At 35.4% G+C, this 16205-nt stretch overlaps 1 protein-coding gene across 1 annotated transcript in view; it reads right to left on the bottom strand.

The window, feature by feature from the left end:
* The window catches only part of LOC107554887 (CMP-N-acetylneuraminate-beta-1,4-galactoside alpha-2,3-sialyltransferase-like), a 53206-nt gene that overhangs the window by 10979 nt on the left and 26022 nt on the right, over positions 1-16205 (bottom strand). The window contains exons 6-9 of the mRNA XM_016237532.1: positions 14543-14637; positions 10887-10950; positions 10160-10255; positions 9694-9880 (exon numbers count right to left, since the gene is read on the bottom strand). Coding sequence (XP_016093018.1) covers positions 9694-9880; positions 10160-10255; positions 10887-10950; positions 14543-14637 — 442 coding nt within the window. The remainder of the gene's footprint in view (positions 1-9693; positions 9881-10159; positions 10256-10886; positions 10951-14542; positions 14638-16205) is intronic.

Raw genomic sequence — 16205 nt, 5'->3', positions numbered from 1 at the left:
TCATGCAGTGTGTAACGTAGCTGTATGTGAATGTAAATGATCTGCAAAGCTGTAAAGCCGAAAGTGCACGATAAATAAAGTTATTATCTCCCAAAAGAAAGAATAGACTCTGAACAGCCGAAACGAGTCGTCACCCACTTCAGTGACGGCTACACATTTGCATAATGCCCATCTATGTTCTACATTGGTCGGCTGCGAACAACTTGACCCGTCCTCAAACACTGTAACTTGTTTGTTTTGTTAACATCATGTCAAGAAGATGCTGTGAAAGTAAATTCATTTTATTTTCATTTCCGAAAGATTCATTTTCAAAATTCACAGCAGTTCAACCCCAATCTTTTTTGTGTTCCCGTCATTTTACTGCCGACTGCTTCTCTAATCTCGGTGAGTTCAACACAGGATTCACAAAACGCCTGCTCTTGAGAGATGACTCAGTACCCAGTTTATTTGGACCAGCTGCTCCACTGAATCACACCCTGTAAGTATGATAAATAATAGATGTTTCAAAATACAGAACTATGGCAAAAGGTGTGAAAGTCTCATGTTGAAAGTCTCATGTTCATCAAGGCTGCATCTATTTGATCAAAGATACAGTAAAATTGTTCAACATTACAATTCAAAATAACTCCTTTGTATTGGAAAATATTTTAAAAAGTAATTTATTTCTGTGATCAAAGCTGAATTTTCAGCATCATTACTCCAGTCTTCAGTGTCACATGATCTTCAGAAATCATTCTAATATGCTGATTTGCTGCTCAAGAAACATTTCTGATCATTAACGCTTTGCTTCATATTTCTGTGGATTGATGAATGGATAGTTCAGAAGAACAGCATTTATTCAAAATATAAATCTTTTGAAACATTATAAATGTCTTTATTCTCACTTTTGAGCACTTTGATGTGTCCTTGCTGAATAAAAGTTTTAATTTCTTTAAAAAAAAAAATCTTACTGACCACAAACTTTTGTCATGTATTAATTTCTGAAGTCTTAAAAATCGGTAACATTCAAAGTCATCTTATAAAAATCATCACTATACTTCAGGCCTGGCCAGCTTTACTAAGGATGCAGAAAGCAGGTGCAGGTCAAATCCGGACATATTTTGAGCGAGCACTGAAGCAGAGGTGCTGGACTCGTAGGGCGAGAGTCATAAACACACAGGTGGAAAATGTGACGTGGCTCGGGCAGAGAGAGATGAACATAATACCCTGCACCGTGAAGAGGAGAGGGGCCTTTTAAAAGCCCCATGAAAAACAAGAAGCGCAAACAAAGCCACAAAGGCAAGGAAGACCCTGTATCAATCACCCTGTGGCAGGATCCACCTCCTACATCGCACGAGGCCTTTGTACGCAGAGTTTCTCTGATACCCGTCACCGAGCTGCTTGAAACAGACCTGCAGAAGAGCTGACTAATGATTACGAACTCTGAACTCTGGCTGATGTATGTCTGCCGATGCGTCCAAATGGCTCATTGTGCTGTATTACAGACAGGGTCACTCAACACTGCCGTAGCAACAAGCGGAAAACTAATCTGACCACACTGCTCAATGTACAGCGCTACGGCAAAACAAGCTGTATTTTGGCTGAAATGTGAAATAGCGGTCTAAAATTAAACTTATGAGATAAACAGAAGAATATAACCATATATATATATGAAAAACATAATTAAAAAATATTAGTTAAACTTAAGAAAAATATTTTCTAAATAGAGCATCAATGATTGCCCTTTTTTTCAGCAATCTTAGTTCTGGGATTTTATTTTCTAAATTATATGATTTTTTAAAAATTATTATTTTAAATACTTCTAAAAGTTCCAAAAGATGAGCTTTTATGCACACTGAAAGACACTTACGTACATGGGGACCAGATCAAAACATAAAGCTATACATTGGTTTATAAAGAAATAAACCAGCACACTGTTACAGTAATCCCAGTATATGCTAAAATATACATGCGTAAAAAAATACATAATTATTCCCAATAAAATAACATTTGGGCTCTTTTACGTTTTATTGTAAAATCTTTAAAAAAGGGATAAATATATAGGCTGTCGTTATTACTATAACTAACTAAATAAATAAATGCAAAAAAGAACTAGTTAAATGAATGAATGAATAAACAATGCATTTATTAACAGTATGTTTTCACAAAAATAAATCATCATCTTTCTTTTAGTTTTTTGTCTTTTCATTGTCGTTAATGAAATAAAAAAAACCTTCATCAACAAGCTTTTTAGTCAATATCAACATGGTGTAAATATAAACAATATTAAACGTGGGTGAAGCTCATGGTGTAGCTTGAAAGATTATATGCTTGTTATCTTTAAAACTTCAAAACTCAATTTCTCTATGGAGAAAATAAATTACATTTGACTTCCAGAAACGTTCTGTTTCATAACTAAAACTTTTGATTGATTTACTCATGAACACATGGATCTCTGAATAAATTGAAAAAGACTCATGAGTTAAATCAACGTAATAAATCAGTCACTGACTGAACTCTGAGTTAACCGAATCACAGGTCATTACTTTCAGTCATATTCGACTATCTGATGTGCATACACTCACATACTGATGGGTAATCCCCAAACTCCAAACTTCCCTTCCTTTGGTTTAAAGAGTTCCTGACACATTTTTGTGTGATGATGTTAGGCTGCAACCTGTGGGCGTGGAGTGGGCCCTGTGTTTCCCTGCGCTGGAAGCCATTACGGCTCATACACTACAATGGCCGCTCTCAGTCGCTCTGACACTCTGGAGGTGCGAGTCGCAGACTTTATCACAGAATCCATCAGTTTCCAGCGGGCTGACATACACTGTGGCATTCATAAACCACTGTGGTTTTCTGCAGCCGTCTGTGGAGTGGCAGGGGCCGCTGACCCTGACATTGACCCCCAGCCCTCTGTCTCCTCATGTCTGAGTCACCAGGCTCTGAGGACACTTGACACTCATAAACACCATTGTATTGCAGTGTGTAAGCTGAAGATGTCATACAAAGCATCTAATGATTCATAGACTTGAGCTCTGTTCCGAACCCTAGCGAGCTGCCTACCTAGACCTCATGTTTGGCATCACAGGAACGGTACATATAAGAATGCTGACAGAACATAGGAGCTCACCAGGGTTTGGAAAAAAAATTATATTCAGGATATGTCTTCAGAAAAGAAGGATCCACTGAAGAGTTTTCAGCTTGAGTATGTTGAATCAAACATTTAGAGCCACACAGTATCTTTTTGAGTTGAATTAAATCCGAATTATCGCAAACCTTCTTGAATGTTCTCAAATTTGATGTTCTCACATCAAATCATCTTAAATTAAATCAAATTAAATATTTTCAAATTCGGTCATGTTCCTTCTCAAGTCACATCGGATCTTCTTAATTTGAGAACAGTATTTGTGACCCTGGAGCACAAAAGCAGTGTTAAGTCGCTGGGGTATATTTGTAGCAATAGCCAAAAATACATTGTATGGGTCAAAATTATAGATTTTTCTTTTATGCCAAAAATCATTAGGATATTAAGTAAAGATCATGTTCCATGAAGATATTTAGTAAATTTCCTACCGTAAATATATCAAAACTTAATTTTTGATTAGTAATATGCATTGCTAAGAACTTCATTTGGACAATTTTAAAAGTGATTTTCTCAATATTTGGATTTTTTTGCACCCTCAGATTCCAGATTTTCAAATAGTTGTATCTCGGCCAAATATTGTCCTTTCAAACCATACATCAATGGAAAGCTTATTTATTCAGCTTTCAGATGATGTATAAGCCTCAATTTCAAAAAATTGACCCTTATGACTGGTTTTGTGGTCCAGGGTCACATATAAGAATTTTTTACAGAATTTTTTTCTCAAATCTTCTTGAATGATCTCAAATTTGAGTCACATCAAATCATCTTAATCATCTTATATTTTCAAATTCAGTCAGGTTCTTAATCTTCTTGTGAAATGTCCTTACAATGTTCTTCCTCTTCTCTTGGCCTCAAATTTGAGTCACATCAAATCATCTTAGTCAATTGAAATCTTATCTTTTGAAATTCACTCATTTTTTAAACCATCTTGTGAAATGTCCTTAAAAAGTTCCTTCTCCATTCTTCTAAAGTCTCAACTTTATCTTCTCAAATCATTTCTTCTTGTTCTCACATCAAATCATCTTAAATTAAATCTTTTCAAATTCAGTCATTTCCTCAATCTTCTTGTGAAATGTTCTTGCAATGTTCCTTCTCTTCTCAACTCACATCAAAACTTCCTTTTGAGAATTTTTGGAATGTTCTCAAATTTAAGTCACATCAAATCATCTTAACCAAATTAAATCTTATGTTTTCAAAGTCAATAACTTTCTTAATCTTCATGTGAAATATTCATGCGATGTTCCTTCTCTTCTGGAGTATAATCAAATTTTCTTACATTTTCCGTAATCTTAAATTCTCAAATTATCTCAAACTATCTGGAATGACCTCAAATTTGAGTCACATCAAATCATTTTCTTCAAATGAAATCTTATATTTTCAACTACAGTCATTTTTTTAATCTTGTGAAATGTTCTTGCAATGTTCCTCATTCTTCTTGAGCCACATCAAACCTTCTCAAATATTCTCTAATCTATTCTTAAATATTCTCCCTATTTTTAATGCTCTCAAAATGATCTCAAACCTTCCTGAATGTCCTCAAATTTTGAGATGCATCAAATCATCTAAGCCAAATGAAATATTATCTTCTCAAATACAATCTGTTCTCCTCTACTTTTTTAATCTTCTCTTGTAAAATGTTCTTTCAATGTTCCATCTCTTCTGCAATTAGTCATCCAAAGCAGCTCGACGTGACTCATTTCACCAACAGTGGAAACAACAGCAGCTAGTTTATTGACCACTTGTCCACCTGCTCATGTTTACTTTTCTGTATGGCCGTGTTTGAAGCGGATTTCAAAGAGGAGACAATAGCAAAAGGACAGCGACGACCCGTCCACAGCTAGGACAGCTGACGCAACCAAAACCTCCGCGGCAGATCTTCGCCTGGCCTAACATCTCACATATGGTGGCATTAGTCTAAACAGACTGCGGTAAGACTACAGATGATTTAGCTGTGTGGATGCATCATTTACGACAAGATATCTTGGCCGCTATTTTGCTTTCAGAAGACATAGCAGCCATTTAATTCCAAATCAACTGAGATTCATGTAATGAGAGCATTTCTGCGTCAAAGAACCACAAGCGAAGACTACGGCCAATAAACACACACAAAGGAAAAACATCTACTGACCTCTCAATTATCCTCATCAGTATTCCTGTCTGAATGTTTTGAACGGAAGAATATTTACAAAACGGTCTGCGCACTTCAAAACCTTCACCGAATTAACACGTTCCGCTTAATTTCATGTGTAAATTAGAGCCGTGATTGTAGCATGCAGTAGGACGTGAATGAATGTCTCACATGGACGGGTCAGTGACGGATAATGCTCTCAAAGTGGAAGAGACATTTTAACTGAAAACAATTATCTGAAGAATTTATTTCACTGGTCTTTGCCACAAAGTTTTTCGTCTGTTTATCATTACGCAAAATTACAAATAAATTAGACTTATAATTGGTTCATTTATTGTTCAGTTTGTTCAGTAAATCACTGTTTTGGCAGTAAATGGTAATGGATCTATTTAAAGCGCACGCTATGGCATGAAACTACTTTTTTCTCTCTCTCCAGAGTAAGCTGCATTTTAAGAGAACGAAAGGTAAAACCTTTTTTAGACTTTTAAAAGCAAGTTAAGGAATTTAATGTTTAAAGGTGACATCATGCAAATCTGACTTTTCCAGGTTTCAAGTGCTATATACAGGTCCCCGGGGCATCTACCAACCAAGGAAACGTGAAAAAGATTAACCCAGTAACTTTGTTTTGGGAAGCCTTTTTCTGCAAGCGTCTGAGAAAACGAGCGCGTCAGATTTCGCTCCCTTGGTGACATTGCAAAGGGATCTCAGTTCTAATGGCATGGCAAAAGTTTGAGCAAAACATGCTAACTGTTCTGTCGTTGGCTGCACAGATGAGCACAGAACAATATTTAGAGTCCCAGCCTCAGAGGAGGCAACAGAGCAGTGGATTTATTGATTTATTTACTGTATATTGCTGCTGATACACAGATCTAAAGCAAACATGCAATTTATTTCCCAGCTGTTTACCTTCACAGACATAACCCACTGTTTTTTGTAACTCGTGTGTTTTTAACGTAAACTTGTGTGTGAATGAGAACTTAGTTTAGTACTCACATGCTGTGACAGCCGCTTTCTGTGCGTGTGCTTCGGGTGTGTGCGCTCAGAAAACCGTATATCAGAAGTTTAAACTCATATGGTTTAAAACGCATGATTTCAGCGCGATAAACATGATAATCAGAACCAAAACAGATGTTTTTTTAGCAGGTCCGAGCTGTAATGCTCGGCCAGTGTTGCCAACTGCTTTCAATAGAAAGTAGCTAAAGCCAGTTTGAAAAGTCGCTAAATGTCACCAGATGACGTCATACACTAATTAACATATCCATGACGTCAGCGTGTCTGTTGCCTTTTACATTTGTTTGTCTCTCTGTGCTCACATACTGTATTTTAATGCAGCCAAATTCTCAATAAAACTGTTTTCATTTATATATATTCCGGTTTCTGTTGTCAGACAACAGAATAAATATGAAATAGTGACTGAAATGCGGCCCTTTAAGACTACATAACCAGCTCTCCCTTCCAAGACGTTAATCTGTACAAAAATCCTGCTTTATATTTGAGCCATCGTCTGATGAAATGAAACGCACATAAGAAAAGACAAGACAAAGACAATTCCTGTGTTGTGATTTCGGTTATATTTGCATGTAAAAATAGAGAAGCAACATAATATCTATTTTAACTGAAGGCGCTGCTCCTCTCAGCCGCTCGCTGTACAGAGCAGATGCAGAGAGAGAGGTGTGTGCGCGCTGACCTCGCGCCGTTGCATCAGTACCAGCCATCACAGAGACTCGCTGAGGTTTGTCCAAGAAGTCGCTAGATTTGTCGCTAGTCACTTTTTTGGAAAAAAAAGTCGCCGGGGGGTCTGAAAAGTCACTAAATCTAGCGACAACGTCACTAAGTTGGCAACACTGGTAATGGCGCAGCTCTATTCTGGAAAAGGGGGCGGGGAGCAGCAGCTCGTTTGCATTTAAAGAGACATGTCCGAAAAACAGCGTGTTTCTGCTTCCACTCAAAATAGGCATTTTCAAAATGATATAATAAATGATCTGTGGAGTATTTTGAGCTGAAACTTCACAGACACATTCTGGGGACACCAGAGACTTATATTACATATTGTAAAAAGGGGCATAATATGTCTCCTTTAAGCAAGTTAATGTTTTCCACTAAATACTCAAAAACTGAACATGGTTAACATTTATATCAAAATATCATAGTTACTGTAGTATATTCATGTACAACCATAACTGGAGAATATTTAGTCTACAGCTTTCTTTACAATGCCATCATATGCAGCAATTACACTGTAAAAATAGCAATTTAAACACTTTTTAATGCAGTGGTTCACTATACTCCTCAAAAGTTTGGGATCAACAACTAGACTTTTATTCAGCAAGGATGCACTAAATTGATCAAAAGTGACAGTAACGACATTTATAATGTTACAAAGATTTCTATTTCTAATCAATTCTATTCTTTGGAATTTTAAATTCATCAAAAAAACCTGTTTCCACAAAAATATGAAACGGTTTTCAACATTGATAATAAGAAATGATTCTTGAGGACCAAATCAGCACATTAGACTTTTTATACTTTAGGATCCTTTTTTTCATGGCTTTACATTTTGAAAATTTTACTTTTCCCCCCACACAAAAACACTTATGTCCCAGATTCGAGAGATTCATTTCTCACTCTCGTCTCCTCCGAACCGACAGTTGTCTCTTAGCCCTAATGGCTTTTCGGCTGGCGTTGGGAATTCTAATGGAGTAGGATATAGAAGGCAGAAGGCATGCTATCTGTGTTTTTAGAAAGAGAAAGACTCAGTCAAGCTGCTGCCCATGGGAAAAGGTGCTGTATAGAGTATTTCTAAAGACAACTCAACAAATCCAAGCCACTAACCTTATCAGGATACAAGTCAGACACTGAATTGATCTCCCACAACCTGTGGGTGGCCTTCATGTGGTTTGCTTTGCATAAATCTCTACAGCCGTTTCTCTGTAAGTATTCCAAAAAGATCACTGGAGAAGAATTTGTTGCATGTGTGACATTCAATTTTGAATCAGGAAGTCAAAATCTGATTCAAAACCAAAAGACTACACTATATCTTCTCTGGCATGCAAAAAAAAAAAATATATATTATTATGATGATACAGAATCACTGAAAAATATCCAGTGCTAAAAGTGTGGCAACAGAAATATTACAAGCAGCTCCTCAAGACCAGTTACACACACTGATGACTTTTATTACAGTGCTGTGACCTGGGGATCCAAATAATGCGGAAATGTCCTTGAGCTGAGTGAACTAGAGTCAGCTTTCATCATGGGAGAAGGTCCTCTAACAGAACAGAGGCCAGATGTGTGCGCCATTTTCATTAGCATTCTGGAGATAATGCAGAGAAAGAGCTGCTTGACTAAACCCAAGCCCGGGAGATAAGGTGGCCGTTCTCCAGCCCGGACCACACAATTAAGCACATCACTGAGCTCCTGTCAGTCACCTGAGGAAACGCTACACTGGCTGACTCACAAAGACACCGGCCTCACACACAGCTGCATATCAAAGACACGGTAAACACAAAGCCCACATCCGTCTCTACTCTACTCACAATGCAAATGCAGTTTCATAGTTACCTGTGGTGACAAACCTCTGTCCCACATTTCATAAACTGAACTTCAGAAGTGGCCAGCTTTTGACTCAGATATTTGATTCAGCAATGGCTTGAAAATGTCACACTTATTGACCTTGCACATGTGTTTTTACTCCTTGAAAACTTTGTTAATGCAAATTCTGCTGATATGTCACCAGATAATAAGATGTAGCTTTCTAAAACAGATCAAAACTGCAAAAATGACTTTAGAATCTTCAAAGCATCAGTAAAAACGTGTTGAAACCTGCAAAAAATCAGTAATGCTTTGCTTTGTATGGAATTGTTTTCCAGCAAAAGTGTTTGATATTTATGGTTACATTATAGCTGTATATAGTAATAAAAAAAATTCTATGAACAAATAAATAAATAAATAAAAAAGTAAATAACATAACTTATTTCTAAAATTAAAAAACATGTAGCTTAAAAAAATGCTCATTCTTTTTTGGTGGGACCAGTGAAAATTTTGGTGGGGCAAGAAAAAACAACTGGGCCACCAAATGTAAAAATGTAATTCAATAAAATCCTTATTTTTTGACCCCAGGCATTCATATGTAATATTAGTGTTCTGAGCACACACTATGCTGCCCCCTACTGGTACATGTGTACATCAGACAATTCTCTTTTTAAACCCTCTTTTTAAATAGTTTGATTGATTTCTTATCAGCAGACATTTTTCTCTGTGTTGATTTTAAAGGAAAATCTGTGGAATAGCATTAAACATGTTAAAACGAAACTGAGAATACTGCATTCCTATTGCTGGATGCAAATGAAATCAAATTAGCCACACAACTTAATTAAAAACATTTATTAAATAAAAAACAGGACAGTTGAGTCTGTTTATTAAGCATGAGTGGTCTTACCAGTTTTTCTTTGAACACCATGAGACGCAGCCATTTGAAGTCCACGAGTTTAAAGGCAGATAAGACAAAAAGCGAGCTCTTCTCGTAGCGCTCAGGTTTCTGGATTGCTCCTTCAGGGTACGTGATACGCATGGTGGTCTTCGAGCCGACGTCCTTCTCGAACCCGGCCACTGGAGCCTCGTTCAGTCTAAACCAAAGGACAAATCAACATGAAATCCAAACTGCCTTCATTTACTTTATATTCCTGTAATAATGTACGAAATTCAACTGTGAACATTATTAACTGTTAATGTTTGTATTCATAATCATTCATAAACTGTGAAACAACAACAGATTTGTGTTAACATGCCAAATATCAAGTAGTGAATTAGGATTTAGAATTTTTTGTTGACTACTTTTATCAAAGAAGCAAAAAAAACAATGAGCAAAAATCAATAGATTTTTTTTAACTTTTATAATAACTTACCGTACAACAACATCATATTGATCGATTTGGGAGCCCAGGGACTTGTTGAACAGAATGCCTCCGTTGCCAATAATAATACACTTCTTACAACTTATACTACAGGAGAAAATTACAAAACATGATTAAATTAAGAAAATGATCAGCTATACAGAATTAAAGTTTTAGAGAATGAAATTAAATTGTTTTAATATATGTGACCCTGGAGCACAAAACCAGTTTTATGTCGCTGGGGTATATTTGTAGCAATAGCCAAAAAAAGATTGCATGGGTCAAAATGATTGATTTGTCTTTTATGCCAAAAAACATTAGGATATTAAGTAAAGATCATGTTCCATGAAGATATTGTAAATTTCCTTCCGTAAATATATTAAAACTTAATTTTTGATTAGTAATATGCATTGCTAAGAACTTCATTTGGACAACTTTAAAGGCGATTTTCTCAATATTTTGATTTTTTTGCACCGTCAGATTCCAGATTTTCAAATAGTTGTATCTCGGCCAAATATTGTCCTATCATAACAAACCATACATCAATGGAAAGATCATTTATTCAACTTTCAGATGATTTATACATCTCAATTTAAGAAAATGGACCCTTATGACTGGTTTTGTGGTCCAGGGTCACATATGAGATATGGTTCATCATGTAATAAACAAATGATATGTTCCTGTAAAAGCAAAGGAGTGAGTGAGATTGTGTTTTGGTGTTTATGTGTACATTAGTTACCTGTCCAGTTCTGAACCTAGTGAATATCTCTTTGTAGCTTGTAAAATATGATCAATGATATTTTCTGTGGACAGAGAAAACAATTATTTACGTATTTAGAGAGAAAAACTACATAAAAACACACCAGAGCCTCAGATGTCTGAACAAAACAGCTGTTTATTTTTTTATTGAGATTTTCTAACAGAAATAACTAAATTGTGAGATTATAAATAGCTGAAGGTTAGCAGAAAGTTACTCAGTTTATGCTGTGATGAGCATCTGTTTCTAAACCACAGGGCATTGATGCGTCTTCTACATTGACTAAAATTACTCGTGATTCGATATTAGTCATTCCGCCCACTTATTCCTAAAGGCAACCCTTGGCATGTTTATGCAGCATGATTTGGCTTTCAATTATACTAATTGTCCATAATATTTAGGATGGAAGATCTTTGTGAATTATGCATGAATGTTGGATTGCATTAAAGGAATAGTTTACCCAAAATTAAACCTTTACTCCCCCTCAGGCCATCCAAGATGTAGAGGAGTTTGTTTCTTCTAAAGAACAGATCTGGAGAAATGTAGCATTCCATCACTGTCTCAGCAATGGCTCCTCTGCAGTGAATGGGTGCCGTCAGAATGAGACTCCAAACAACTGATAAAAACATCACAAGCAATCCACACTACTCCAGTCCATCAGTTAATGTCTTGAGAAAAGCTGTGTGTTTGTAAGAAACAAATCCATAATTTAAGACCATTGCTTCCAGCTAAAATTTGAGTCCTCTATCCATAATATTGCTTTCTCCAGTGAAAAAGATGTCTCGCCTGAATCAGGAGAGAAATATGCACAGATCAAGCACTATTTACGAGGGAAAATGGTCAAAAACGATGGATTTGTTTCTTACAAACACAGCTTTTGGATTCACAAGACGTTAACTGATGGACTGGAGAGGTGTGGATTGCTTGTGGATTATTGTGATGTTTTTATCAGCTGTTTGGACTCTCATTCTGACGGCACCCATTCACTGCAGAGCATCCATTGGTGAGCAAGTGATGCAATGCTACATTTCTCCAAATCTGTTCTGATGAACAAACAAACCCATTAACATTTTGGACAGCCTGAGGGTGAGTACATTTTCAGCAAATTGAAATTTTTGGGTGGGGGACATTTCTAAAGCAGCCCGGTCACACGCTGCCAACAATGCTGTGGCCTCCTGGGAAAGATTCTACATCACAGCTTCAGACACACTCAAGAATAAAGAACACCCCTTTATCTTATGCACAATCCACAGTGCTATTTTTAGTAAAACCGAAAGGCTTTCCACTCGAGAAAAAAAGCTCTTTATGCTAAAGCTAATAGAACGGGATTTGAATGTCAAGTCCACAACAACAAATCCATTGATCGGAGTCATTCTTGGTCCATTTTATAGTCTGCCTGCCAAACAACGTAATCCAGATCACTTGGAAAAGTAATAGCACACCTTTCCTCAACATGCCACACTATTTAAGGCATCATTCATGTCTGCAGCATAAAAAGTTGAATCCATAGGGTTAGGGCTTTGTTCAAAAGCATGAGCAGCATTTTAAGTGGGTTTTCATCTCAACATCACATTAGACAGCAGTAATTCCCACATAGACTCGTAATTCACATCTAAGTGTTTCTGCTGAAAGGCTCGGCTTGAGAAACCTCAGCAGGATGGATGCAGAGATGCAATGTCCCACACCATCTGTCAAAGCAGCTAAACAGAGTCAGAGCAGCACTCATCACTTAACATGCACATTTGTGATTTAAACAGGCTGGAAGGCAATTACACCCAAAACCTCCAGGGCAGGCATGAATGAAGGTGATTGGAAAGTAGAAATGCCTCGTGTTTCTGCTTTAAACTTCTGTAAGCACACCGGATGAAAGCACCACTGAAAACCTGATTGAATAGATGCCACGGGGAAATGGCTTCCATCTTTCTTGCATGAGCCCTTGGTGACTGGTTAAGTGGACATTAGTTTCATTTGTACGTCATGTGTAACATTAATCTATGGGGAAATATATTGGCATATCCTTAGTTTTATTGTTTGTTTTTTTAAAAGCTACGTGACATCATCTTGAAAGGATTAATATATGTACATATAATATTAGTCAAAAGTTTGAAATAATTATTATTTTTAATGTTTTAGATACCATGATACATTATCATTCAAAAGTTAAAAAAAGAAAGAAATTAATACTTTTATTCAGTAAGGAAGCATTAAATTGATTAAAAGTGACAGTAAAGACATTTATAATGTTACAAAGATTACTATTTTAAATAAAAACTGTTCTTTTAAACTTTCTATTCATCAAAGAATCCTGAAAAAAAATTATGGTTTCAGTTTTCTTTTTTTTTTCAGTTTTCAACACTGAAAAATATAATAACCATTATTAATAACTGTGCATCATTATTTATTGCTAACAACTGATCAGCAAATCAGCATATTAGAATGATTTCTGAAGATCATGTGACACTGAAGACTGGAGGAATGATGCTGAAAATACAGCTTTGATCACAGAAATAAATTACATTTTACAATATATTTACATAGAAAACACTTATTTTAAAATGTAACAATATATCAAAATATTACAGTTTTTAATTACTTATGTTGATCGAATAAATGCAGCCTTCATGAGTATAAAACTGCTTTCAAAATAATTTAAAAATCTTAATTATTCAAAATAATGAATAATGAAAGAAAGAAATAATGAATGCGGAGAATGAATGCTTGAACCCATCTTGGACTGCTGCATTATGACAATGTTTTTTCCAGTGTTAAACAAAGAAAATGTTTGAATTCTTAAGATGCACGGCTACTTTTGAACAGTCATCAAATTAGAAAGATGCTTTTCACCTTAACAATGGACCCTTGATGATGAAGAACAACATAACCGCTTAGAGTAAATTTGACTTTAGATGTCTGAAAATGTGCAATATTTGTGGGAAAATATTTGAAAACACAAATGTTTAACAATCACTGACATTCCTATCCATTCCTATTCCAGCATTAGATTTCTCAGAGGACCTCTGACTGAACAACAGATCGCAATTTCCTTTGTGATTTTTACAGCGGTTGTGTGAGAAAAACACAGGCGTGTTTGAAATGACAAAGCACGTCTTGTGAAACACTAATTTACTCGACCTCCTCAGGGAGAACTAGGCCCGTCTGAATAAAGTGTTTGACTTATGATTGTTCTACTGTTTACACAAGATACATTGTTAACATGTTTAATTGGATCATCTGCTAATGAAACCAACAGCGCTGACAATGGAAAAACTGCAAGTCCTCCAACTCAGTGTTACTTTTACCACAGCAGTTTTCGGAGTAAAGAAGTGCCTACACTTTTAAATACGAAAGGACAAAATCAAACTTGATTGAGGGCTGTGGACAAAAAGGAAATGTTGCATTATATCCAACTATATTATATTAAAATATATTAAATAAAGAATTAAATAATGAAATTACATTTTTTTATTAAATTCACTTGTATTGTTTTTCTCAATGAAAACTAAAGATAAAAAATATATAAAAATTTGAAATGAAAATATGCTTCAACGGCATGTTTTTCCCTCCTCTTGTGATATGGCATGGCAGAAATAAACGTGAAATAAAAGCAGACTCAAAGCAACTCAGAAAGGAAGAAATACCTTGTGTTCTTACTCCAAACGGAGGCAAGTAACTGCTGATATTTGATAGCCTCTTGAAATTTGGATCGAGGAACATGGGGGCTGGTTTTGAAAACCTAAAACAATAAAAGACAAAGAGAGAAAACACAAGTCAAAACAAGCACACTATCACTCCACAGTCTGTATGAGAAAAGGGTTGCGATATTTTGATAACCAGTGGAATATTTTAAAGGATTACGTAGTTCGCATTACCCATAATCCAGTGTGTTTATCGGTTGGTAGGAGATGAGCACTGGAATGTCTAGTCCAGCCTAAACCTGACCTTTCCTCAAAACATGCACAGACTTATAAGGAGCTGAGATCACCAAACTACAAGCTACTCATCTACAGACGTTAGACTACAGTCCAGCTACACTTTTAAAAAAGCACTTCAGTACACTACACTACAGTAGTTATTTAAGGGGGCAACATCTTTTTAAATATATATAACTATGAGATCATTTATTTGAACATTTTTTGGTACAAAAACTATGGATGCACTGAAACGTTTTCCACCAAAAATTCACATCTGAAGTGCAATTTTTAGTTTTTTGGCTGTATTTCAAAATTCTATTTGAAAGAGTGAACAGAAATTAGTACTTCAACATTCAATAACAATATTTCTGAAATGGATATAAAGGAGCGTGCACTTCTGCATTTAATTATATTTAATGCAAATGTAAACGATGACGGATTATATACTGATAAAACTGAAAATAAGCTAGAGTATTTATACTAATGAACTATATTCCTTGGCAGAATTGATTTTTATTAGTAGTATTAACAGTATTTAAAAATATATATATATATTATGATAAATTATTAAAAATAGAAAATGTATTTATATATTAAAAATGTATTTATTGTTGGGACACATTTTTGTAGATTGTGACAAGGAAATTATCATTTTAAACAATAACTGTGTAACAAGTACTGTATCACAACTTAATGAGAAAAATAAATGCATTACAGAAAATGTGCATAACTGAACATTTTAATAATTTGAATAATAATAGAAAAAAATGGAAAAAATCTAAATCTAAAATCTAAATTTTTTTAAATAAAATAAAAAATACCACTACCTCCTGAAAAAAGCATTTAACCGGAAAAGCTACACTATTATAAACAGCTGCCGTCACACTACTGTAAAGTGTACTACTGTAATACTCTCCAAAACCGCTCGCTAATATATAAGAAAAATAAGAAAAGAGTATACAAGGAACAGTGTTGGGGAAAGTTACTTTTAAAAGTAATGCATTACAATATTGCGTTACTCCATAAAAAAGTAACTAATTATGTTACTTAGTTACTTTTTATGGGAAGTAATGTGTTACGTTACTTTTGCGTTACTTTTTCAATCTGGACAGGGCTTGCTTGTTTGTTTTTAAAATAAAAAAAGTTATATTTTTGGCAAATATAAAAGCCTTTTCACACCAAACCTGAAATGAATAAGCCTCAGGCTGAAGGGAAAGTAAATTTACGTCCGTACAGTAGAATGCAGAAGAAGACATTTCAACACTTCAGCAATAAAAGAAAGAGTACTAGAGTAATTTGTGCTTATTAGTACGCTTGAACTGGATCATCGAAGGTCAGAAGCAAAGACATTGGTTAATAGAATGGGATTAAATACATAAAGCATATTTGT

This window comes from Sinocyclocheilus grahami, unplaced genomic scaffold, assembly GCF_001515645.1.
Source record: "Sinocyclocheilus grahami isolate Dianchi unplaced genomic scaffold, SAMN03320097.WGS_v1.1 scaffold517.1, whole genome shotgun sequence".
NCBI classification, from domain to species: domain Eukaryota; kingdom Metazoa; phylum Chordata; class Actinopteri; order Cypriniformes; family Cyprinidae; genus Sinocyclocheilus; species Sinocyclocheilus grahami.
The sequence above is the reverse complement of the archived record's forward strand: the minus strand, read 5'-3'. Positions and strand labels throughout refer to the sequence as shown.